General features: G+C 39.5%; 1 protein-coding gene and 1 non-coding gene across 2 annotated transcripts; both read left to right on the top strand.

Annotated features, from left to right (window-relative positions):
- Positions 1–1,033: 1,033 nt before the first annotated feature.
- HSPA9 (heat shock protein family A (Hsp70) member 9) lies at positions 1,034–25,526 on the top strand. The gene is made up of 17 exons (XM_070933039.1): positions 1,034–1,234; positions 3,205–3,263; positions 5,717–5,804; positions 5,895–6,076; positions 8,579–8,703; positions 10,715–10,788; positions 11,558–11,664; positions 12,217–12,379; positions 13,851–13,943; positions 15,203–15,412; positions 17,070–17,297; positions 17,882–17,986; positions 18,525–18,642; positions 19,934–20,028; positions 21,275–21,367; positions 23,413–23,553; positions 24,638–25,526. Exons 1-17 carry the CDS (start codon positions 1,172–1,174, stop codon positions 24,728–24,730), a joined length of 2,037 nt encoding a protein of 678 aa, XP_070789140.1. The 5' UTR covers positions 1,034–1,171; the 3' UTR covers positions 24,731–25,526.
- On the top strand, positions 18,865–18,929 carry LOC139309206 (small nucleolar RNA SNORD63). Its single transcript, XR_011599851.1, has one exon. It is a non-coding gene; the product is annotated as a small nucleolar RNA SNORD63 (small nucleolar RNA).
- Positions 25,527–25,916: the final 390 nt, after the last annotated feature.

Below are 25,916 nucleotides of genomic sequence, written 5' to 3' on the forward strand. Positions count from 1 at the left end.
TCCATTTTGATATTCAGAGGTGAATGCTATTAAAGTTTGCGTGCCGAGCACGGTTAGCTCTCCTTTAAAAAAAGAAAAAGAAAGCCAACCACACATCCCAAACCATTAAGATCAACCATCCCAAACAGAACTAATGCTCAGCAGCCAAGAGAAATAAGACAAATTTTCCTAAATATATAGGCATCTGCGGAGGCTGGGAGAACACAGAAGACAATGCCATATGTTACGATGCCAGGTCTCCATTGTGCGGGGAAACTGGTACTCACACTGAGAATACTACAAAAGCAAAATAAAAAAAAGTAACACAATAAAGGAAAGACAATCAGATCCTTCTGAATCCATAAACTCTTTATCTATCAGGAACGCCACTTATTTATCCGTGTCAGTTATCCATATATTATTTAAGCCATCATTTGTGTGTGTCATTTTTTTCCCCTGTATCAATTATTACCCTGCTGCTAAGTTTTTTTGTTTTTTTTTAAAGGCAGTTTGGAACAAAAAAATTAACGAGCCGCAGCTCATTCAGTTTCGTTCATGTTTAAAGGTCCGATTGAGCAACTCCATCGGCTTTGGCTGAAAAGCTCACTGCCCCACCCCCGCAGCATTGCAACCTATTTCACCAGCCGCTTCTAAATAGCGCGCGCTCGTCATTTCCGGAAGCCCCTCTAGCACAAAAAACTCTTCTGCCGCCCAATCTCTCGTCGAAGGCTTCGCGCAAGTCATCTCCCCCTCCCCTCTTCCGGTTAAAAGGCATCTATCAATCCACCTCCGCTTTCTGACCTTGAAGTTTGGGGACTTCCCGCCAACGGCCAGTAAAGCCGGTCTCGAAAAAGCCTGTTGTGGGATAAGCGTTATTTGGGGGGGTTAAGATTAAGAATTTAGCGGGAAAGAGAGAGAGAAAACGATACACCTTTTTAAAATCTCAAATCCTGGGAAATCTACTTTCTCCTGGTTTTCTCTGACGGCCTATTTTAATCGGGCGCCTGATCCGGACACCTATAGCTCCAAGAGAGGCCCTCCCGGTCACGCCTCTTTCTCTTACCCACGTGGGCTGGAGACTTCCAGAAAGCCGTAGTCGGCAGCGCGCGCGTGTTTCTTTTTTTTCCCCCCCGCTGTTCGGCTTCTTCCGCGGCCTTCCTCTCTCTCTCTTCCTCTCTCTCTCGCTGCCACCATGTTGAGCGCTGCCCGCGTGCTCGTTCTGCGCCGTGGAGGGGGAGTCCCGGGGCCCGCCCAGGTAAGGCCCGACGGAGGGGGGGGGGAGGGAGGGAGGCAGTTGCCGGTTCCTTTCCCGGCAGAAGGGAGGGAGTCAAGGGCTTTCGGAGCCCCCCCTCCCCTTTTTTTTAAAATGGGCCCTTCCATGTGTGTCCTTTTAGCCTTTGTTGGCAAGGGGGAGGGGGGCGCTCGCCGCTTGGACCAGGGGCCTTGCGCCATGACCATGCCGTGGTTCTTGTCGTCTCAGGAGGCCAGGATAATTTCGACGGCATCGATGCCCCCCCAAAAAAGAGAAAGGAACCCCCCCCCACACACACAAAATGGATCCGTCTCCTTTTACTAGCAGCTCGTTAAATTGTTCATCGTGCTGCCTCCGGGCAAAATAGGAAAGCGGCGGTTGGTGGGGTTTTTGGGTTCCCCCCCTCCTTCAATATTTTTTGGAAGATTTCGATATGGTCCCACATGGGCAGTCGTGATGGGACGATTTCCTCCCCCCCCCCCCAAATCTTTTAGAGAACAAGATGTATTTGAATAACCTGTGGCCTTTGGTTTAGAAACGTCGAGCGCTTCGGATTTTCCCCTCCCCCCTTCCCTTATGCAACAAGAGAGGCTCTTTATGATGAACCTGGAAGGGAGTAGGCCTGGCTGATCTCTATACGAAAGCCCTGCCAATTCTGGTGCCTTTTTACAGGAGAGAGAGAGAGCGAGAGAGAGAGAGCTGGGCTTCATCGTCTGTATAGCAGCCCCTGAAATTGCAATGACAGTAAATGAAAGAGAGCATGGATGAAGAAACGGGGATTAGAAATCGTCGTTTCCCCCCCCCCCTCCCCTCTTATGGAAAGGCTGCTGTCCAGCCTCCGCTTAATAAGGGAAGGAGCCACGTGCTCCGCTGCCACTTTCAGCTGGTGAGAAGCAGAGCCTTGAATTAAGCGGGCTGGCAGAAGGCAGAACTTCTTGCTTGCTTTTCATGAATAGGACGTTGAACCATTTTTGTACTGAAAATCCACTGTCAAGGCAGCAAAGTTACATTAAGGCAGCACCTACCCCCCCCCCCCCGAAGAATGAAAAATATATTCATTCTCATTTCTCTTTCCTCTCTCTCTCTCTCCTACCTCCCAGAAGAATGAAAAATATATTCATTCTCATTTCTCTCCCCCTCTCTCTCTCTCTCCTACCCCCCCCCCCCGAAGAATGAAAAATGAATATATTTTTCATTCTTCTGGGGGGGTAGGAGAGAGGGAGAGAGAGAGAAATGAGAATGAATATATTTTCCATTCTTCTGGGGGGTAAGAGAGAGAGAGGGGGGGAGAGAAATGAGAATGAATATATTTTTCATTCTTCTGGGAGGTAGGAGAGAGAGAGAGAGAGGAAAGAGAAATGAGAATGAATATATTTTCATTCTTCTGGGGGGGGTAGGAGAGAGAGAGGGAGAGAGAGAGAAATGAGAATGAATATATTTTCCATTCTTCTGGGGGGTAAGAGAGAGAGGGGGGGAGAGAAATGAGAATGAATTATGTTTCATTCTTCTGGGAGGTAGGAGAGAGAGAGAGAGGAAAGAGAAATGAGAATGAATATATTCTCATTTCTCTCTCTCTCCCCCTCTCTCTCTCCTACCCCCCCAGAAGAATGAAAAATATATTCATTCTCATTTCTCTTTCCCCTCTCTCTCTCTCTCTCTCTCTCTCTCTCTCTCTCTCTCTCTCTCTCCTACCTCCCAGAAGAATGAAAAATATATTCATTCTCATTTCTCTCCCCCCCTCTCTCTCTCCTACCCCCCAGAAGAATGAAAAATATATTCCTTCTCATTTCTTTCTTTCTCCCTCTCCTCCTCCTTCCTCAGGGTCTTGCTTAACTGAATGTTTTTAGATAGGATTTAGATAGGCATGTTTTGCAGGTAAAGCATGGGAGTATGTTGGAAGAAGACAGCATTATCAGTGAAAAATGGAAGTGCTCTTTATAAATGCATTGTTATTGGCTTTGTTGTTCTTATAGATCATCTGGAATGGTTTAAGTCAAGATATCCTCAGAACTGTAGCAAGCAGGAATTATGCGTAAGTAATGAAATTAAAGCTCAAAATGATTTTCTTGTATATTAAAATGAAGAATAGTTGCTGTTCCGGAACACTTTGTAAACCTCATAATATGGCTGAATAAGCTTTTAGCTTTTTCATATGTGGATGAAAAAAACCTGTGAAAACCATGTCACTACTGAAAAAAATCTGTTCTAGTAGAGAAATGGGCAGCAATAAAGGGAGGGGAGAAAAGAGAGAGCTGGAAATCGGAAATGAATATATATTTGATAGAATCAGTGCACAAAATGTGCAAATATGTATATATTCTTACTATTTTCCACAACTTTTACAATTATGAGTCAACATTACAAGAAACATATTCAAGAAGAGAATTGAAAAATCAGTTTTAGTTTCTGCTGATGTTCAGAATTTTGAAATCTTTGGAGATAAGTGTAATAATCAAAAGATTATGGCTATTGGGCATAAATTACATCTAAATGAGATTGCAATTCTACTTCCAAAGCATAACAGCAAGCCATTCACTAGGAATGTATAAAGCAGTATAAATAGTTTTAGTAATTGAGATGATATGAAAGATGAATAAATGATTAAATGGAGCAAAAGAATAAAAATGGAAGTAATATCTGCAATGGAACATAAAACCTTGAGTTTTGCAAAAAAAAAAATATTTGGAATTTTCAGAAAGGGTTTGAAAATACAGAGGCTGCCTGGGAAGCAGTGGCATGCATAAAAAACATCAGAGAAAGGGTGGTGACATTGGTATTGCTGGGAATAATGAAGTTTGGGCAAGCAAAGGTCAAAGGGACAGATGGGAATGGCAAGGTAATAGAGAAATTTAAAAGCAAAGCATTACAGGTAGTCCCCAATTTATTACTAGTTGTTTAATGCGGGGTTCTCCAATCCCTGGGCCGTGGTGGGTGAGGGCATGCATGTGCAAAACTGCATTTGTGATAATGGCACGCGTGTACAAAACCACCCGCCAGTCCGCAGAGCCAGAAAGGTTGGAGACCACTGGCTTAACGTTCAAAGTTGTGAGCTTAGCAAGATTGTTTTCAGCTGTTAAATGCCCTCCCCCCCCTCCCAGTCATATCATCGCAATTTGGGTTCAACTCGGTTACAGCATCTTAAGCAGTGGTGGGTTCCTCCCGGTTCCATCCGGTTCCGCCGAGCTGGTAGCGGTGACGATATGACATCACCGAACCGGTTCTGCCCCCCCGGCTGCCCCCCGCGTTATTCTTACCTTTTATTTGGCTCCACCCCCAATCTATTGCTGCCTCCTGCGTCCCAGCTGATCGGCTAGAAGGAAAAAAACTGTTTAAACTCTTGCCGCCCTACAGCTGATCAGTGTTAGAAGGCAGTGTGTTGGTAGACCGGTGCCTCCAAAATCAAATGAGTAGACCGGAACGCTCCAAGAACAAATGGGTAGACCGATACAGCTCTGAAAGCAGTTAAAAGCCTGGTAGACCAGTACCTCTGCTAAATCCTAAAGAATTGTCACATGACCCATCAATCCACACCCACAAAATAAGCCACGCCCACAGAACCGGTAGTAAAAAAAATGTAGAACCCACCCCTGATCTTAAGGTCACATGACAATTTTTTTTTGCCAGTTTTCAGCAAAAGATGCCCATTTAGGAGAATGGATTTGCTGGATGACAGCAATGTTGCTTAACAACCATCATAAAACAGTCAAAAAATCAGGGCTGGTCATGTAGGTGCCTCAACTTATGATCACAAGGGCAACACAAATCTCAGTCCCAATTCAGATCATATGTTGAGGACATATAATGGTATATTTATTTCTTTGTCAATTCTGTTAAATGTACTGTGTTAACACATTTTCAGTGTAACAATGTTATTTTTGAAGTTATTTTTTTAAAAAGCCCTTTTGAATGTGTGTGTGTACATATAATATGTGTATACTGTGTATATATGATATTATACCATATACTGTGTATATTGCAGCTTCATATAGCAGTTGAAGTCTTTTCTAGTACCAATTCCAGAGTTTGGTGTAAAAAGTTTTCTTCTATTCATAGCATGTGAATAATTATTTTAATTTTTGCCTTGTATTTTCTTTGAAAACATTTAGGCTGAAAGGAGTATTTGGATAAACTAACGAAGGAAAATACATCCATATCCATGCATATGCAGATATATGCTGAATTTTATTTTGTTAGCAAAACTGGAAGATCGTGGTTAATGGTATAAATTTGATGCTGTTATTGGTTGGCATTCAATAGCTTTGGTATTGATATTTCATTTGGTATGACCAAGAGCTACATTGGCTGTAAATTCTGGGAATTGTAGCCAAGATTGCTGTGTTGGGGAAGGCAATACTAATTGGTTAAGAGGTTTTTTTAAAAAATCTCAGTTGAATTCTTTAGAAATAGACCATTTACTCTTCAAGTGGAAATAAAACCAGGTGCTAAATTCCTTTTAAGCCTAATTGCCTTACATTTCCCTTTCAGCTCAGAAGCAATCAAAGGAGCAGTTATTGGGATTGATCTTGGCACAACCAACTCTTGTGTGGCAGTTATGGAAGGAAAGCAGGCAAAAGTGAGTCAAATCAGATTGCTGATCCAAGTCAGGATTTTTATAAATTTGATGATAGTTGCCCATACCAAATAATTATTTTGTCTTACGCAGGTGCTTGAAAATTCAGAAGGTGCCAGAACCACTCCTTCTGTTGTAGCATTTTCCGGTGAGGGAGAGCGATTGGTTGGCATGCCAGCTAAAAGACAGGCAGTAACAAATCCTCACAATACACTCTATGCAACCAAGCGTCTGATTGGGCGGCGATATGATGATCCAGAAGTGCAGAAAGATATGTGAGGAAACATTTTGAGATTTTTTTAATTCTTAAAAAATGAACTGCATACCTATATGTATTTGCACCTATGATCCACATTTTTAATGCTTGGGAGTTAAATAATTCGAAAGTTGTTCTCAAAATAACTGAAGTATGTGAAGTTTCATCTACAATTGTGCTCTGATTTGTTGGGATACTCGCAGGGATATTTAAGATTATTATGATCTGGGTGACATAGTGGCATGTACAAATTTCATAATTTTAAGAATTGGGAATGTTCTTTTCTGTTTTAGAATCATAGTTTTCATAAATAGGATTTGAGTTCTCTGAAAACCAGTCTCTATTTCTAAACCGGGTGTCGGCAACCTATGGCTCCTGACCCGCATGTGGCTCTTTGACCCCTCTCCTGGGGCTCTGTGCCAACCCGGTCGCATGACCTGCTTTCCACCCCGAAACATTGGCCCAACATGACTGGCCAACACCAACCTCGCTAACATGAGGGCTGGCGAGGTGGGAATGGGATCCAGGAGGAGGGTACGATGGAAAGGGGGACAGGTCCTCAGCTGAGGCGAGCACAAGCCGCCACTGTGGCTTCGCCGAAGACCCTCCTCACATGACCCCCTGACCGACTGTTGGGCCGGGAGGGTGCCCACAAGTGGGGATAACATCAAGCGAGCAGCTGGACTTGGCCAAAGTGCAGCGAAGGGGCCCAGAGTGGGTGGATTGACAGGTGGATGGGCAAGCGTCTTTGGCGAGGGCACTCCAGCTTTTTCTGAGCCTGATCCCCGGGGTGGGCGTGAGAGGTTCGGCGGGGCCAGCCCTCTTTTCCCACTGCTCTGAGCTTCTTTATTCCTCCAATGGGGTTGATTGAAAAGCGTCGTCCGGGTGGCGGAAGTCCCCTGCGCCAGATTTAAAGCCACCTGGAAGATGCTTTTCAATCAACGCAGCCAGGGCCACCGCTCCGCTCACTTGTGGAGGGTATCCCTGCTCATGCCTGCCCTCCTGGCCCTACAACAGCCGGCCAGGGGGTCATGGAAGGAGGAGGAGGGGGGTAGTCTTTGGTGAAGCCACCGCTGTGGCTCATTCCTCAGCCAGCCTGGATTTCCAAAAAGTTGCCAAGAAGAAAGGAGTAGCAAAGAGCCCCAAGGAGAGCTCGCCAAGTTGGCCCAGCCTTGGCTTTCAGAGAGAGAGAGAGAGAAGAGACAGACAGACAGAAGTGGGGGGGGGAGATTGATACAGAGAAAAGGGGAGAAAAAGAGAGAAATGAGAAAATGATGGAGGGAGAGAAAGAGAAACAAAAGAGAGAGAAGGCAGAGAGAAATGAGAGAGCTGGAGGTAGAGAATGAGGGAAAAAGATGGGGAAACAAATAAGAGAAGGGATAGAAAGAAAGGGGGAGGGAGAGGAAAAAGAAACAAATGAGAGGGAGAGAGAAATGAGAGAAGGGGAGAAAGAGAAACGAGAAAATGATGGAGGAAGAGAAAGGAACAAGAGAAATGAGAGAGCTGGAGGGAGAGAATGAGAGAGAGGGAAAAGAGGGAAACAAATGAGAGAGAAGGGAGAGAAAGAAAGAAAAGAGAGAGGGTGGGAGGGAGGTAGAAAGAGACCCATTTCTCACAGAAGACACTGGGAGCCACAAAACCTGGGTAGGCATGGGGGGGGGGTGTCATGTGTGAAAGTGATGTTGAGTTGGCCACGTCCACCCAGATTTTGTGGCTCCCAATGTTTTCTGTGAGAAATGGGTCCAAATGGCTCCGAATGTTTAAGGTTGCAAACCCCTGTTCTGAACCCACATGCTTTCCAAATTTAACCCTAAGCATTGTGGGTGGGAGATCAGAAAGAAACAGTTAACATTGAGATACATAATATTGGCTTGCTATTTTTTCACTAATGGAAAATTCAATATCGGGGTTTAGGGGTAATATTAAAGTAATAGTAATACATATATTAAGATATTACAGTCTGCTAACTTTGATCTTTTACCAAAGATTGTATTGTTCCAATTCTTTGAAAGTTGTGACAGTTTTAAATAGCAAATATTCCTTTGACTCATGCTTTATTTCTGGTGTCTTGACAATAGTTTTTTGCTATAAAATACGTGGGAGATTCTGCAAGAGACTAAAGGGAAAAAACATCTTCGTCTCTTCTGAAATCTTTTTTTCCTTAGTTCCTTCTAAAATTTTATCTTAGTGATGGGGGAAGGACTACAGAGGATCAAAGTAAAAAAAAATTATCTGGGACTAAAAATTGGACTTCTTTGTGAAGAGGTTTCCCATAACCCCTTATTGCTAAGGTAAAAGAGCACAGGGCTTGTCATCTGACATGCAGAAGTCCTACTTCCTCTTGATCTAGGGTTCTATGGCCTAAGAAAAACCTTGGCAAAGCCTATAGCTCTGGGATTTCTGTTAATATTCCATTTAATTACTAACCTAACCTCTGTGATTATGTTTTTCAGATCAGAATTAGCTAGGTGTTGCCACAAAGTGCTATGCTCTAACCTTCTGAAAACTTTTGTTATTTCAGCAAAAATGTTCCTTTTAAAATTGTACGTGCTTCCAATGGTGATGCCTGGGTAGAATCTCATGGAAAGCTCTATTCTCCAAGCCAGATTGGTGCTTTTATTTTAATGAAGATGAAAGAGACTTCAGGTTTGTACAGCAGAATTTTTGTGATTGCTCTGAGGCTTCATTTCTAACCCAAATAATTTGCTGATGGGTAAAATATGTTTCTTTTATGCCATTCAAAACTCACACTTAACGTCAGGGTTCCAAGTAACACCCCAACGAAAGAAGACTCCTAGGCTGTAAAAGATGGCTTCCAGGTCTGACACTTAGATTATTTGGGGTTCTGTTACTTTGATTTGCAGCAGAAAACTGATAATATGATTTATCTGAAGGACTAAATGGAGATGATGAATAACCTTTTTATAAGGGGTGTGGCATCTTTTCTGCCAATTAGTCTGCTCTATGCTTACAACACATTGTGATTCTAATTCCTCTCCAAAGGAGAAGTAAATCCAGAGGTTGCACTGGCTATCTTTGACTGATATCCTTCCTATATATTTTGCTTGGGGTAGTTTTCGAAGGCAGGCTCAACATTGCAATTAGTATAAAATATTGTTGCCAGGATCCAAGAAGTCTGAAATGCTGGCTATAATGGTTGCCAGCAAGATTCCAGGTCCAATTCTCAGTTTTAAACTTGCTTTTAAAGCTTTAAACACTTAGTACCGTGTTTGTGAAGGGCTGCCTTTCCACTAAACAATCCTACTATACTTTAGGCGAATTTTCTGGCACATATAAGTAAAAGACTCTCTCAGGGCTAGCCTGAGAATTGGATCCTCCTTATTGGCTTGCATGCCTAAGACTTTCTTAAATACTAGTTTTAACTGATTTTCTAATTAAAATAAATTTCACAAAGTGTCTATTGATGCTCACTAATGTGGATGTCAATATTGCCTTGTTTGCATCTTACTTTTGAAGCCTACCCTAAAAAGCTGTTATAATTACATTTAATTTTAGTCAAATGAAATATTAAGCAGATCTGTAATACTCTTCCAAATTCTATAATATAGCCACATACCGGGGTGAAATGCTCCTGGTTCGGACCGGCTCGGGCGAGTAGGTAGCGATGGCGGCGGGCAGTTCAGAGAACTGGTAGCAAAAATCCCTGCCCCCGCCCCCCATGCCCAGCTGAGCCGCGCGATCATCAGAGCCTTTTTTTTCTTTTACATGCCTCTGACGAGCCAAGCTCTGACGACCCCAGCTGAGTTGCCTGCTAATCGGTAGCAGAAATCCCTCCCCCTCCCCCCCCTCAGCTTGGTTACCTTAGCTGCTGGTCGCAATGCCTTGCTGTAAACCCTGCAATCCATTGCATCAGTAAGCAACTGAATCTCCCTGCCTGCAATCAAGCAGGCAGGGAGTTGTGGATTTCAACTCCCAGAATTCCTCAGCCAGCAAAGCAAAGCTGGCTGAGGAATTCTGGGAGTTGAAGTCTACAAGTCTTAAAGTTGCCAAGGTTGGAGACCCCTGTTCTATTGGGTAAGTTTTTTTTCCCTTTGGGATCTTTAAAAAAATAATTAATTGGGGTTTTTTTTAGTTGTTCTTTTTTAGACCTAGCCATTTAAAGTTTAGGAAGTTTTAAATTTAGCTGTTTTTATATTAAAATAAAATAAAATAAAATAAAATAATATTTGTGCAGCTTTCTGAGTTTTAGTGTGTTTCTGTAGTGTTTCACTCTAACTACACAAAACACAAAATCTCACAAAGCTGTATGTGGAATTTTGTGTGTGTAAAGTGTGAAAGTTGTTTTTTTGGGCTTTTTGTGGCTGTGTGAGGTTCCTGTCCTCCTTGTTGCAGGGACCATTTTGGGTCTAGCACAGCTGCTTTTACATTGTGGGTGAGCCAGTTGTGTTGTGTTGTGTTTTGTAGGTTAAAAAAGGGCAAAGAAGTAACATTAACTTGGCCACACCCACCTGACCAACAAGCCACGCCCTCCCAATCACCTTACCACCAAGCCATGCCCACTAATTAAGCCACGCCCACAGAACCTGTAGCAAAAAATTTTAGATTTCACCCCTGCCACATATCTTTCTACCCAGATTAAAATTTTGACTATATCTTAATAGTGACCTCTCTTAAAAGTATGCTTCCTCTTCTGTAGAAAATTACCTGGGGCATCCTGCCAAAAATGCTGTCATCACAGTTCCTGCTTATTTCAATGATTCCCAGAGACAGGTATGGTTGCAGAAATTGGGGTTTTATTTCTCTTGATGGAAGGAGAGAGATCAGGAAGATGTTTATAGTTACTTCCATGTTCCCTTATGGAAATATTTTGGTCAGATCTCAGAATGTACTGCAGCTTGCTTTACTTGACAGTAGATATTCATTTGTTTTCATTTAGTCAATTCTACCCAACTTTTTCTTACCTAAAATTAGTATTTAAGGAAGATGTAATCAAATAGGGATAAAATTAAAGCTCACCCATTAAGAGCTCAAAAACAGTGTGAAGTAAATACTGTATTTCTTCAAAGGAAAGGTGATAAAGCTTCCCACAAGAAGTTAAATTGGAAAAAAAATTCTGTTTCTAATGCTCTATTTGTAGCAAATCAAACTCAATTTCCCCATTTTAGAAATACTGTATATTAAGTTGGTGGAAACCTAGTCTTCAGGCAAATGTAGGAACACAGTTAAGATTGCAACTTGCATCTACAGCAATCCAACTTCATATCTTAAAAACCTACTTTGCATCAGAAGTTTTTATCTAAAATAAACCATAAGTAAAAATAATCTGTAATTCTCCTTCCTCTTGCAAATCCTGGTATAGTTTTGTAATCTGTTCTGGATAATTTTCTAGAATAGGTTGAGAATGCATGGGCCATGGGTGGAAGGTGACTGAACAAAAGCTTCCTTTGCAGAAGCAAGCATAATTTGGATTCACCTCTTTGTGTTGAATTTTCCCTTGGTTGAACAACCAATACCTAATAGATTGCTGTTTTCTTCAAAGGCCACTAAAGATGCTGGACAGATTGCTGGATTGAATGTTTTGAGAGTTATTAATGAGCCAACAGCTGCAGCCCTAGCTTATGGATTAGATAAGGTTGAAGACAAAGTGTAAGTATATAATAGTCCCATGCTTTTTGCAATATTATTTCTGAGAGTGTGTGCTTTATTGGTTTATGTTACCTACTGGAGCAACAGATGTGCTAATTCCTTTAGCTGCCAGCTTCAGTGTATAGCTTTATATAAAGAGCACTGTTTAAGACCTATGATGAATTAGAAGGCCTTCAGGTAAATTTTCAGTTGAATTCCTCTCTACTTAACAAACCAAGTGATACACTTTTATCAGAGATAGAAAGAAGTTGAACATGTTTACAAGATAGAAAGAACATAGTTACATACCATTTCTATGCAGAACAAAGGCCATTGATGCCAAAAGAACATTACAATAAGGTGTCATAAATAGAAACTTCTAAGATCAGATTATCAGATGATGTGATAATGGATGAACTCTGAAAGATTAAATATAGCTCAATAGAACAAATGTTGGAAGAATTTAGTATGAACTGAATGTTATATTAATGTGTAGATTTGGTGCTAATGTGTGTCTGTCTTCTCTCTCCCCCCCCCCTTTTTTTTTTTTTTTTTTTTTTTTTTTTTTTTTAGTATTGCAGTTTATGATTTGGGTGGTGGCACATTTGATATTTCTATCTTGGAAATTCAGAAGGGAGTGTTTGAGGTCAAGTCCACAAATGGTGATACTTTCTTGGGTGGCGAAGATTTTGACCAGGCGCTGTTGCAGCATATAGTAAAAGAATTCAAAAGAGAAGTAAGCATTTTTTATATTTTAAACTGATTTTCAGGGAACTCTTTCAAGTGTAAATTTAATTTGAAAAAAAAACAAACTCTGGTACTAATATTTCAAAATTTGTGTTTTACTTAACCAAAATATCTCACTTTTTTTCATCATGCTATTGTATTCAATTTGTACCGTTTTTTACTGCTTGTATAATTCAATAGCTGTTTTGCAAAGCTTATCTCTACCTCATAAATATTACTTCGAGGTGGCAGTATCAATGAAATAAGCACATTTAATCTTAAAACAAGTTGATTTCTTTAATAGCCATTGTTTCCCTGTGACAGGATGAGTTTCAAAAAGATATACAAGAGGTGTTTCAAATGTAGGTGATTGGGAGCTCAGATAGTACAGTCTTACAGTTTTCTAACCTTACTGGGAATGCTCCCTCCTGTGGGTTCTTTTGAGGTCAGAACACTTCAGACAACATCAAAACTGCCCATTTTGAAATTGGATTAAAATATTTCAGTTAAGCAGATAGTGCATTTCATGCAGTTCCTTTATGAAAGTACTGAAGAAGGTTATAGGGCAACTGGTACTGAAATTACTTTGTAGAAATGGGTTCGCACATTCAGTAGCATGGATTTCCTTCATGCTATATGCTTTGTGTCCTTCTCTAGATGTGTTCAGACTATAATGAAGTAAAGTCAAGACACATCTCACTATAATTTTTGTATCTACACTGTATATCTATATTGCAGTCTAGGCTCATAGATCTCTACCATTGTGGATGTTATCTGCATATACTAATATGTTCATTTAATTATCTTTTTTAAGAAAAAAACAGAGCCAAATCTAAACTTGGAGAAGTTGCTTGAAGGAGAAATGTATACATTCATACAGGGAGTTTATTGGATAATAAGGGGGTTGCATATTGACTTACCAATTTATATAAATGAATGCATTTATATTTCAAAATACCCAGTACATACTATTAATACAGTAGCAAGGATAAATCCTCTCCCCTCCCCTCCCCTCCCCTCTTTCATCATTCTGGATCTAGCTTAGATTGTATGTTCACAATTTAATAATTAGAATGCAAGTAGAGTAGAATAGAACTGGAAATTGTTATCTAGCATTTCTGAGTGGGAATGTATATAGCTAGTGGGAACCATAGTATGGGATTAGGAGCAGAGTATGGCTCAAATATTTTTCTTCAAATGTGAATTTTAAAAAGATTTCTAGCATCTGTAATATAAAGACAAAACCTTCCATGGTACATCACATTTGTTGTAAAATCACTTAAACAATGGGCAGCCTAGTGTTAAGGATTGATGTTACCTGTCTTCCTTAGAATGCAGAAAGAATCAGTTTGAATGCTGATTGTATGACCTGTTGTGGATTCTCTGTATTAAGCTTTCATTCTAATAATTAGATTTATTTAGCATTTAATCAAGACTACATAGAAGACAGTGAACTTCAACACTTGTCTTTTTCTTTTTAGACAGGGGTTGATCTGACTAAAGATAATATGGCTCTGCAAAGAGTGAGGGAAGCTTCTGAAAAAGCAAAATGTGAACTTTCTTCTTCGGTCCAGGTGAGGAACTGAAAATGAGCTACGTTTGGTGGATCCTCAGTGGTGGGCCTTTTATGCTGTAGCGTCCACATTGTGGAGTCTTCTTCCCCCAGAGATGAGGTTGACCTTATCACTCCAGACCTTTCAAAAGTCCTTCAAGACCTGTTTATATCAGCAGGCCTCAGGGCTGCAAGAGATGGGAACCACTTGTGAGATGGTTCTATTATTATTAACATCCCTCCATTTTCTTTTTGTTTTAGTTCTGCTTAATAGTTTTAAAATATTTTTTAAATTATCATGTAGTAAGTAATAATGTATTATATATCATTTTATTGGATTGTGTCTGTGTGTAATGTGTCATGTGCTGTTGTTCATCTGAGGTCGTATTTACCTACTTTTTAAGAACTGCTAAGGACCAGATGATTTTTTACTATGTCCTGATATGTAATACCATAGAACTCAAAGAGGATGTACTTACTTACTTTTTCACATGACTATATCAATCCTCTCAAAGAAATGAATGTGTTTGTGCATAGAGGTCAATAATGCAAAGCTTAAAACTGAAAATGGGAATGTTCCCTTGGAAGATGTGCAGATTCTGTCCCTTCTCCTACAGGGTCTTCCTGGCGATATCTCAAGTGATATGCCTAAACCTAATCGATAATTTGAGATAGCAACTATTTAACAGAAAAGCTTGCAATTTCCCATTTATTTATTAAACTTGACTTCCTTTTAACCATATATCAACCATGAAATTGATTGTTTTTGAGACTCATGTCTGTTGTAATACTGTAGACAAAATAAAAATCTTCAAAATTAATAAAACTATTTGGAAATAGATGGCAGAAAAGGTAACCCTTCATGGTTTTACTTACTATCTTGTATTCAAAGAAAAATTGAAATACTGATGACGGTCATGGGTGAGGTAGTATTGTGATTTTCAATTAAATGCTGTGATTTTGAGTTGTGGGAAAAAATGATAGCCATTTAGTAAAATATACTGAATTAGGAATTATTCCCATGGAGACTTACTTAAATGAACCACACCAAGAGAATACATTCTGGACAATTAATTGGCTTTCGAAAGAAACTTTATACTTGAGGGCTGCCATATCCATTAAGGACAGTAATTCTTTGCAAGATCAATTGCTGAAGGACCAATCTGGGAACAGTGTATCCTGGAAAAAATCAAATAGCTGCATCACAGAATACTTTTCAAATAAGTATTGTTCTAATTCTAATTGTTCTTATTTCTAATGATTGTTAATCTTGTATTGCAGACTGACATTAACTTGCCATACCTTACAATGGATGCCTCAGGACCAAAACATTTGAATATGAAGCTGTCTCGATCTCAGTTTGAGGGGATTGTGGCAGATCTGATTAAAAGGACAATAGCACCTTGTCAGAAAGCCATGCAAGATGCAGAAGTTAGCAAGAGTGACATCGGAGAAGTTATCTTGGTTGGTGGCATGACTAGAATGCCAAAGGTACAATCATTCCTCTTTGACTTGATATACTTGAAGATCCTGTCATGGCAGTCTGGCCAAGTGCCCTTTGGACTATGCTTTGCTTGCTTTTTTTTAAAAAAAGAACCCAGCAAAAATAAAAATGTGTTAATCAATAGAGATGGCTGTGTAGAACTAACTGTAACCCTTTATATGGGCTATTCTGCTGTTTTTGCAGAATTGCTGCTATCCTCTCTAAGTTTGAGACCTAAGATAGCTTTGATAATGAATCTATGGGTAGTCCTCAAGAGACAACAGGTCAGTTAACGAAGGCTCAAAGTTCCAGCAGACAGTCCAAAATTTTGTAAGACTGTGTTTCAAAGTTATGATGAGTGCAGCGCCCCTGGTGTGGTCATTTGCCCTTACAAATGACCGCAGGGATGCTGCAGCGCCCCTGCACCTCTCCCACCCCATCATGATTCCACAGCACTTAGGCCTGCTCCCCACACACTCATCAATGTTCACACTTACTTTTTGGAGCTTTCTGGACCTCATGGAAGGAGGAGGGCAGGCCACGTATCTCTGGGCTGTGCAGAGGCGGCCACCATTTTGTTCCACCTTTTGAGTGCTGGGACAAAAATGGCAGCTGCCAGACAAATTGCTTCATTTTGCTGGCTTTTAACAGGGTCTGCTGAATGCTGCAGAAAGCTTCTGCAGGACTGTGCAGACATCAGTGAGGCAGCAAAACTAAGTAGTTTGTCCCCAGGCTACATGACAGTAACCCAGTGGCAGTGGCCATTTTGTGGGTACAACAAAATGGCTGCTTCCAGGATCATACCACATGGCCACACAAAGAAACAATCCATTCCAGTGCTCTGGAAGGCCTCATAGCTCTTTAAAGATAAGTGAGGAGGAGAGTCTTTCATCTGGTGGGTGGGAAACACTTTTAAGACCTGGGGAGGGGCAGTGGCAGTAGGAAAAGACCTGTGGGGAGCCAAGTGGTGGGAAGCTGAGCACGGCATCTTGCGGGGTGAGGGAGGGCCAGGGCAGGCGGGCCTGTGCTAGGCTCCCAAGGGCTCCACTTAATAACCTGGGCATTTGTTTAGCAATTCATTGGGGAGAGCAGCGATGGGAGTGGGGTTGTAAATTGAGATGCTTTGCCTAACAACTCTCACAACATGCATCTGTAATGGGTAAGTTCCCTTATAGTTGTATCTTGAGGACTACCTGTACTTTCTACATCTTTTTAATTTTTGCGGGGGGTTTTGTCATATCAGCATTCTATTCAATGTATAAACTGGAAGATATTTAAAGCATTGAAAGAGATTTTTCAGCTTGAAGGAGTGGGTTATTTCTTGGGTTTCTGGGAAGGAGCAGTAATTTCACTGAAGGAATGCATGGTCTTGCAGCTGCTTACCTATAACCATCTATTGTACTTTTTTCATGTGGATTAATTTTGTGGACTGGACTAGTGTTATTCTGGGCATAGCTTACTGCAAAGTAAAAAAGTAAACGTTCCACATCTATCCTGTTGGACAAATGGAACACTCCTGTAGGATATTACTGTGGTCTTGCATACTTTTATATCTGCGCTTCCAAATTCCCTGCTCCTTTCAGGTGCTGAATCCACCTGCCACATTCTGTGGTATGTGATCATTTTTCTGGTGTATTGCTGATAAATATGAATTTATCCATACAGGTACAGCAAACTGTACAAGATATGTTTGGGCGTTCTCCGAGTAAAGCGGTCAATCCTGATGAAGCTGTTGCCATTGGTGCTGCCATCCAAGGAGGAGTGTTGGCTGGAGATGTCACCGATGTGCTGTTGTTGGATGTCACTCCACTTTCCCTGGGAATTGAGACTCTAGGTGGAGTTTTCACTAAACTTATTAATAGGAATACAACTATCCCAACCAAGAAGAGCCAGGTGAGAAGATGTGTTCTTAAAATTTTTCTCAATATTTGAAAGTCATCTAAATTTTGTCATTGTTGCCCCATTCTCTCTTGCACTAACCATTCTGCCATTATAAATAGGCTTAAACATACAACCGTAATTGAGTCCAGAATTTTGGTCAGAGTTGTTCAGGATGTACATGAGTCACCACATGACCAAACTTGGTTTTACAAGTGTTTTTACAGCAGTCATTAAGCGAGTTGCTGTGGTCATTAAGTGAATCACAGAGTAGATAAGCAAACCACATGGTTGTGAGTCCTAATCTAATCCAATAGGTGTGTTTTGCCACAATTGATAAAAGATGTTGCAAAAGGAGGATTATATGACTGCAGGAGGCTACAACAGGTTGTCAAACTCCTGAAATGTATTTATGTGTCCGTGGGGCTGATGTGCCACTTGTGACGTCAAGTTTTTCTGGCATTTTCTGTGCTTTTTAACAGTTCATGGAGCAGGTACTGAGGTTCCATTCTGTTCCAAGAAATTACCGTATCATGTTACTTAGTTATATGATCGTGTTAAGTAGCATTAATGGAATGAAATGTGCTTTGCTTCCACAGGTATTTTCTACAGCTGCTGATGGGCAGACTCAAGTAGAGATCAAAGTTCATCAGGGTGAACGGGAAATGGCTGGTGACAATAAACTACTTGGCCAGTTCACATTGGTATGTTGGAATTCTGTTGAATGTACTTTTTAATCTAAAACAATAGTCATGAATGAAAGGAAAGTAATTTTTACTTTTCCTATAAAAACACAAAGCTTGCCTAGAACAGGACAGAATATTTGATGAAAATTCTTTGTTTAAATTCCTTTAAATTATTAGGTTTGGCAGATAAGTATGGAAACAGATTGCCATAACATAATTTGGTTAAAGAAGAAAATTCTTCACTGTTATAGAATGTATACACTTCATGATGCTTTTCTGATAACATTTTTCTAATGTAAATTGTGGAACATTATGTTAGGAAGGCATCTATAGTAAAATTTCCTGAGCACAAATACTAGAATTGTAAAGGAATATGTAGTAATAAAGATAACTTTTGCTTTAGATTACTGTGGTTTCTCTTCAGATTTCATAAATCTTTTGCTGTAGTGAATAATAGATTGTACCACTAACTTCACTTTAGTTTGCTTGGAAAGACAGAGTTGATTACATCGATGGGTCTTCTCTAAATCAACAGCAGTGTACCTTGTAATTCCAGGTTGGGATTCCACCAGCCCCAAGGGGAGTGCCCCAGATTGAGGTAACATTTGACATTGATGCAAATGGAATTGTCCATGTATCTGCAAAAGACAAAGGTACAGGACGAGAACAACAGAGTAAGTACTTGGATTGTTGCTGCATTAAAAACCGAAGGGCATTGTTGAGAGCCTATTATTGCAAAAGCCAGCTAGGAGGATAAACCCAGCAGAGTTTGTTGCAGTAAATTGCCAAAATTTAGTAATATTTTATCATTGCATTTTCTGCCAAGTTTACATTTTTCTAGAAATGCTTAATACAATTTTTGAGTTTTAGCACTTGGCCAGAATCAAGTGCTTTGTGTGCTATGATGCAATTATCAACACATCATTCTGAAAAGTGTGTGGAAGATTTTTGACTGAGCACAGCATTGAGGTAGATAACTGGTGTAATTTTGAAATTATAGATAGTGCTCTTAAAGATGGCAACCAAACAATACAGGTAGAACTTGCTTAATGACCATTCATTTAGCAACTGCTTGAAGTTATGATAGTGCTGAAGAAAGTGACTTACGATTAGTCCTTGCACTTACGTTCATCACAGTGTCCCTGCAGTCACATATTTGTGATCTCGGTGCTTGGCAACCAGCTCACACTTATGACTGCCCTGCAATCATGTGATCGCCATTCATAACTTTCCCAGCCACTTTAAAAAGTAAGGTCAATGGCAGGAGGTCACAAGTCATGGTCACATGACTTGTTGGTTACCCAACAACCACGACTTATTTGCTCAATGACTGGCAAAAAATGGTTGCAAAATTGGGTGCAGCCCCAATCACACTTCTTAATGATGAATTTTATAGCTCTTATTGTCATCATAAGTCAAGGACTACCTGTACATGACATTTAGTATCAAAAGCTTATCTATGCTAAAATGATAAAGGACATGAAGTAGGAATTGTTAGCAATATTTTACATACTTTACATTCTACAGTCATAGACTGGCAGGAATATTGTCTAGTACAGTGGTTCTTAACCTGTGGTCCATGGTCCCCTAGAGGGCTGTGATGTCATGGGGGATCCCCAAAGGCCTGAAGAAATTATGATTTAAATCTTGAGTTACGTCTTGGGGGTCTATGGGCATGACCCATGGCCACAAAAGGTATTTAAAGTGGGTCCATGGTAAAGAAAGGTTGAGAATCACTGGTCTAGTAAAATAGATTTAAGTGGGAGCCCACATTGGTCTTAATGTAGACTGGTTTAGTCAACCTAGAGTAGCATTCCCACATTTGATGTTTTCCTGATATAAAATCTTTCCCAGGTATGATTGTGATTCATTAATATAAAATATTGCAATCCTGCTGCGTGTTGCATGTTGAGTTTGTTCTATGATAGCATTCTGTAAAAAGAAAATTCTTTTATTTTCCTGTAGTTGTGATCCAGTCTTCTGGTGGTCTTAGTAAAGATGATATTGAAAACATGGTTAAAAATGCAGAAAGATATGCAGAAGAAGACAGACGGAAAAAGGTAAAGTTGCCAAGATGGCTTCCAGCTTATTGGCCTGAAATTTATTTCAAATAAAAGTCAGCTATAAGTTAGCTTCTGTGCTAACATCAACTGCACAGCATTTGTACGAATTAAGAACACCTTGGTTTCCATTAGCTTGACTTTTTTAGAATGTTCTTTTTTAAATGATGAAATGCAAAAAAATCCACAAAACCCTACAACAATAACGGGGGGAAAAAACCCAAAGGGCAGAAAGATATTAAAATAATCTGAAAGTGACAAATGAAAACTAACAAAAAAGTCCACCAAATCAGGAAAATAGGATTCAATTTACATAAAATTAATCTTGGTCATGTCTGGCATCACAGAGTCAGAATTCCACATGGTATGGCAAATTCCATGCTTTAGGAATATACTTTGGCATCACATCAAGCTTCTTAGCTATAATATTTCTTCCCCAAATTGTATTGACATATATATTAATTTGAAACAAGAACAAAGCAATATGTAGAGAAAATCAAATAATGTGACTTAAAGAGCCTTCAAATTTCTGATTATCACAATATGAAAAAAGCTAAGGTCGATCCCTTTAAAATATTCTTTCAGGGGTCTGGAACTGTTTTCAGTTCATATATTTCATACAGATGTAGAATGCAACACAAATTACAAACTGGGATGCTATAGTTACTGCTTTTAAAGAGGAAGGTTAATCTGGGAATCAGACAAGGAACTGAAGAAATTGGTGCTATTTTCCATGCAAGTTAGGATAGGTTTTCTCCTATAAATATTTTTCTATATACTCCCAGATTTATTTATCCCTAATATTTACCCATGCAAAGCAAAAACAATATGCCGTCTTCCAAGTAATGATGACTTAAGTTATCCCAGGATTTTATTTTATTTTTTTACAAAATGGCCAAAATATCTCCTATACCGATGAAAAATTCTAATGGTCAATGATAAAAGAAATATATTTGCTCCCAAAAAGGAAATTCTTGAAAAATTACTTTACTTGGTGGCCCTTAATTTCAAAAGAAAACACTTTCCCCCCTTTGTGCAGCTACAGAAAAGAAAAACTAATGGTAAAATTGATAGTATGCAAACATTTCCATCAATGGAATGTGTGTTTTGCCATATTTAGCTAGTTTTGTTTCCCTTTCAAGAGTTCATTGACTGTGCACATTAAATAAGTGTCTTGTTGGTAAGATGCTTAGCTAGTACAAATTGGCTTTTATATTCTGTCTAACAAAGTTACTGTTTTCTTTAGGAACGTGTTGAAGCTGTAAACATGGCCGAAGGAATAATCCATGACACAGAATCCAAGATGGAAGAATTTAAAGATCAGTTGCCTGCGGATGAAGTAGGTCTACCATGCTGCCTTTTTATAAAGAGTTTTTTAAAATCTAAAATGAACATGTATGGATGGGTTGCATTGCTTGGTCATGTTTTAAGTAAATCTACCTTTCTAAATTTATTTTGTAAATGCAACTTAGGAAACTTACTTTATCACTAATTTGTTAATTTTTTTTCCATAATGTCCACATTAACAACTTTTGCAATATTCCTCAGTCACGTAATCACTATAGATGTTGCCCTGTGCCTAACCTGTTTTTCTCCTCCCCCCCACCCCCTTGCAGAGCAGAGAGACTGGAGAGAAAGGATTACAAGGGAGTAAGCAAGTACAAAGTGGGGAATACACATCAAAAGCACAGGCAGCTACAATTGTGCTATCCAAACCAACCAGCGTATTCCCGTTATGTGCCTTCTTACTTTCTGGTAATCTCTTCTTCAATGAATGTAAATACAAACATTACTTCCATTCTTGTTAATTATTTTAGCACTAAGGGGAGCAATCCAAAGAGCAGTGGAGTGAATAGGAGGCAAACAAAAACCAAAGATTTGGAACTGATTACTCTTTTCAGTTTCCAGTCACTATCCTAGCACCAGGGTGAACATCCCAAAGGGGGTGGGGGGTGGGGAGAGGAAAGCATAGTTTTAGTCACATGATTTCCTACTTAGTGACTGCTTTACTTAGTCTCAATTGTGGTTGCTAGATGAAGACTACGTGTAATAAAGCTGAACTCACGAATTTAGTCTTAAATTTTCCAGCTTGCTTTTTAAATTTCCCCACCAAAATGTTTCCTTCAAAGAACTGACTCCTGCGGATTACTGTCCTCTATGACACTTGACCGTTCCTTCATAATATATAGAAAATCAAATGAATGTATTTGCAGACTGTTGAAAAGTAGTATATTGAAGACATGTTCTAGAAGAATTCCCTGGTTAAGCTAATTTTCTGTGTGCAGCAATGTTTTGCATTAGCATTTTGTTATATGAATCCCTCTTGTATTCTGCATTGGCATGCAGCCCAGGTTGATCACCTTAATTTGATTAGGCAATATGCTTGCTGCAATTGATACTGCTTCTTCAAGAAAGCTAATTTTACAGCTTACCTTTTTGTGAATCACTGAGTAAAAGGAAAATAGCATCTACACACTATAGTGTAACAGATGGTCTGCATTAGGCATCTCTGCTTTTTCTCTTCAGATTGGAACACTATGGGCTTCTGTTGTATATTGCTGAAGATGGCTAGGTGTCCATCTGCTTAGATTTATGAAGGCAGCTGTATTTTTCCAGCCTCTTACCTTGTACCCAAGATTTAGGATGAAGTTGGGAGGAGAGAGCTTCCATCCTGCAGGCTACATGTGATCTGCGAATCTTCTTGTTATGGTCAACAGGATTGCAAGAAAAGCTTGCCTTCTTTGAACCCATCAGTTTTCTCCATATGCCGAGATTGGGATTGGGTGGCTTTGTGCTTTCTCTTAAACATGAAGAAGGGTAGTTCCTTTCTCTCTCTTGCAGTAGTCCTTGTGTTTCTAGGAGATGGCTTTGCATGGTGGCACCTTGTAGGTCAAGAAAAGCTCTTCATGTGCTATAGGAGAAAATACTCCTAAAAGGCCCAGAGTTGCCTTTGGTGAATAGGCAGCTATATAAAATTGATTCATAAAATTCCTTCAAGTCATGCACCCAAATATCTAATCTGCAAGATACATCTAAAACCCAACCCAACAATATATTATGGATGTTACAGCTGTGGGATACTGAAAGTAATTAGACTTACATTTTATGTTATATTTTCCCTTTCACAAACATATTTTCCAACTGTTGAGGGCTGCAGTAATCAACAGGAAAAACTAACTAGCTTCGTATCAGAATATTAGACACAGTTGATGAAGAGTTTTTATTTCTGAAGTCTTCCATTGTGAATATATCTGACACTTGATCATCAGTTATGGGGCCTTCTAAGGTGATATAAGTCGATTGTGTCTTGCTAATAATATAGATTACATGCTATTATTGTATATTCCACTAAAACCTGAAATTTTTTTGGCAATTCCTTTATAGTGCAACAAATTGAAGGAAGAAATTGCAAAAATGCGGGAGTTACTGGCTCGTAAAGATAGTGAAACAGGCGAAAACATCCGGCAGGCAGCAATGTCCCTGCAACAAGCATCCCTGAAACTTTTTGAAATGGCCTACAAAAAGGTAGGATGACAACATATAGAAGGATCTGTCTTGGCAGAGAAAGACCCAGCTTCATATCCCAAAAATATGTGCCAATGACCTTAAAAAGGAGCAGCTAATTGAAGGAAGGAAATGTAAACACAGCCAATGCACTGCTAATCCTTATGGGCTAAACTACTGATAATTTAGTAATTAAGTTATATTTTCTCTAAGAACCTAAGATTGGGTTAACAAACTTGAATTCTTCCTCCACTAAGCCCATTACCTTGATCATTAGTTAACATGTCTGATTTTGATTCCATATGCTGTGGACCTGCAGAACTGCTGTGTCAGTAATTTATTCAGCAAATCACGTGTAACTAATGATTCTTAGAATACATTTTTATTTTGTTGCTGTGTAAGATTTATGCGTAGGACACATAAATCATACCACAGAATAAGCATTTTAGTTTTTGCACATTCTTTTCTATGTATTTTGTGCAGTGAGTATACATTTTCAGCGCATACTGTCGGGTGAAGACATTTATAGAGCCTTTTGCTGGGAAAGTAAGAGCCATAGCAGTGCTCTAACATTAATTGTGCTTACAGGTTAACTGACTTGCCTATGTTCACAGATTTTAAAATATATCCAGTTTCATAAAAATTAATATATCTCTTTTCGATGGTTACATATCATTCAGAGTAAAAACAACGGTTTATCTTTTTCAGCATGAGAGTTAAGAATGCAATACTGAACATTCATATATTTGGTCCCTGTGGTCTTAAGGCATCTGTATCCCTCCAGATGTTGCTGAAGTACAACACCCAACACCCTATCTTAGGCATTACTCTTCACCTTGTATTTAAATCAGTTGTCAGATGTCTAACTAAAGTATTAAAACTCCTATTTATCTTCAAGTTTGAATTCTGTTTCAAGAATGCAGAATGTTTCTGTGATAGTACCACCATAACTAAATGCAGATGTCTTCATTCTGTTGTTAGAGGATCCCAAACATATTCTTCAGAAGAGAATGTTGGTTGGGGTGATTCTTCCCACATTCTGAGTTGTTCCTTAGGGCAGAAGAACACACCCAAAACTAAACCAATACCGTGCTTCTCTTCACAGATGGCATCAGAGCGGGAGAGTTCTGGAAGTTCACAAGGCTCTGGCTCACATGATTCAGGGAGCTCCGGGGATCAGAAGGAGGAAAAGCAGTAAATTGCAGTCTTGTGTAGACTGGAACAGAAAGAGGACACTATTCCACAGCTTCATAGCCAAAGGACTTTCCTGAGCAGCTGTGAACTGATTTATGTCTTACTGTGTTTTTGCAGTATTCTATACATACTTTCTGAAATGTATAAATTTAGTCAAATTGCTATCTGATTTAAAAAAAATTAATGCAAGGTAACTTTTAGAGAGGTCAGTGACAGTTTTCACTGGGAATTCCTGGCAATCGTAACTTCAGAGCAGAAGGAATCGGCATGTTTAATTTGAAGGTCTAGAAACCATGTCTCAAAATTCAGAGTGGGAGTAGGATTCATCATTGCTGAATTGTGAATTCCATCCCTAATAACGGAGTCTCCTCTGGAAACAGGTTTCTGCTTCTGGGAAGAGATGATATTGGGACTGTGGTCATCAGCTGACAATTTACTTGGGAAAGTATAAGCAGATTTACACCTTAGCTTTAATATAAAAAATGTGACTTATTTTAATATAGCGGCAACCACAAGACAACATGGATACTCCATGCATTGTTTTTGTAGGCTTTCTGCTCTGTCCAGTGTCTTTTTCCTTGCAGTAAATCTGATTCCCTATTAATAAATTGTTCTCAGTTGACTAAGTAGTCTGTGTAAAAATTCTGTTTTCCTTGCCCCAGTGGTATTCCTAGATACCATTCCTGCTGTAGACTCAAGTTGCATTTTTTTTTTAATTTTCACAGGTAGTTCCTACAAGTGGTAATGTATATGAATGTAATCTTGCAGAATCCAAATAAATAGTTATATTGCACTTTGTACTTCTTTGGTCTCCTTATCAAATGAGACACAAATTGGGGCTTCTTTCACCTCTGTTAATGTACGTCTCCAAAAGCATAATTCTTCTTTGCTGATCTGCTATACAATTTTGCAAATGTGCTAAACAAAAAGAATAAAGATTTTGAGCTAATACAACTTGCTCTGATAAAAGTTGCGTCTGACAGCATTCTTTGCGCTGCATTTAAAAGTAGGCGCAAAAATGACAACCATAAGAAGGGTAGGGAAACCTGACTGCCAAGAAAGTTGGGCATCTTTATGGAGCAGATGCATGTGTATTTTTGCACTTTCAAGTCAATTGCCTGGACAAATCTGCAGTTTTCTTGGTAAGGTTTTTTGGAAGTGGTTTGCCATTGCCTGTTTTTATAGTTTTT

The sequence above is a fragment of the Pituophis catenifer genome, unplaced genomic scaffold (assembly GCF_029215685.1).
Source record: "Pituophis catenifer annectens isolate HBS135680 unplaced genomic scaffold, rPitCat1.0.hap2 SCAF_1, whole genome shotgun sequence".
Lineage (NCBI taxonomy): Eukaryota > Metazoa > Chordata > Lepidosauria > Squamata > Colubridae > Pituophis > Pituophis catenifer.

What these genes read in the sequence shown, in the direction of transcription:
- HSPA9 (XM_070933039.1), top strand. Translation starts at nt 1,172, where the DNA reads ATGTTGAGCGCTGCCCGCGTGCTCGTTCTGCGCCGTGGAGGGGGAGTC. An exon ending in TGGAAGGAAAGCAGGCAAAA is followed by an intron (nt 5,805 to 5,894) that starts GTGAGTCAAATC and finishes TGTCTTACGCAG; the next exon opens with GTGCTTGAAAATTCAGAAGG. An exon ending in TCCCAACCAAGAAGAGCCAG is followed by an intron (nt 17,298 to 17,881) that starts GTGAGAAGATGT and finishes TTGCTTCCACAG; the next exon opens with GTATTTTCTACAGCTGCTGA.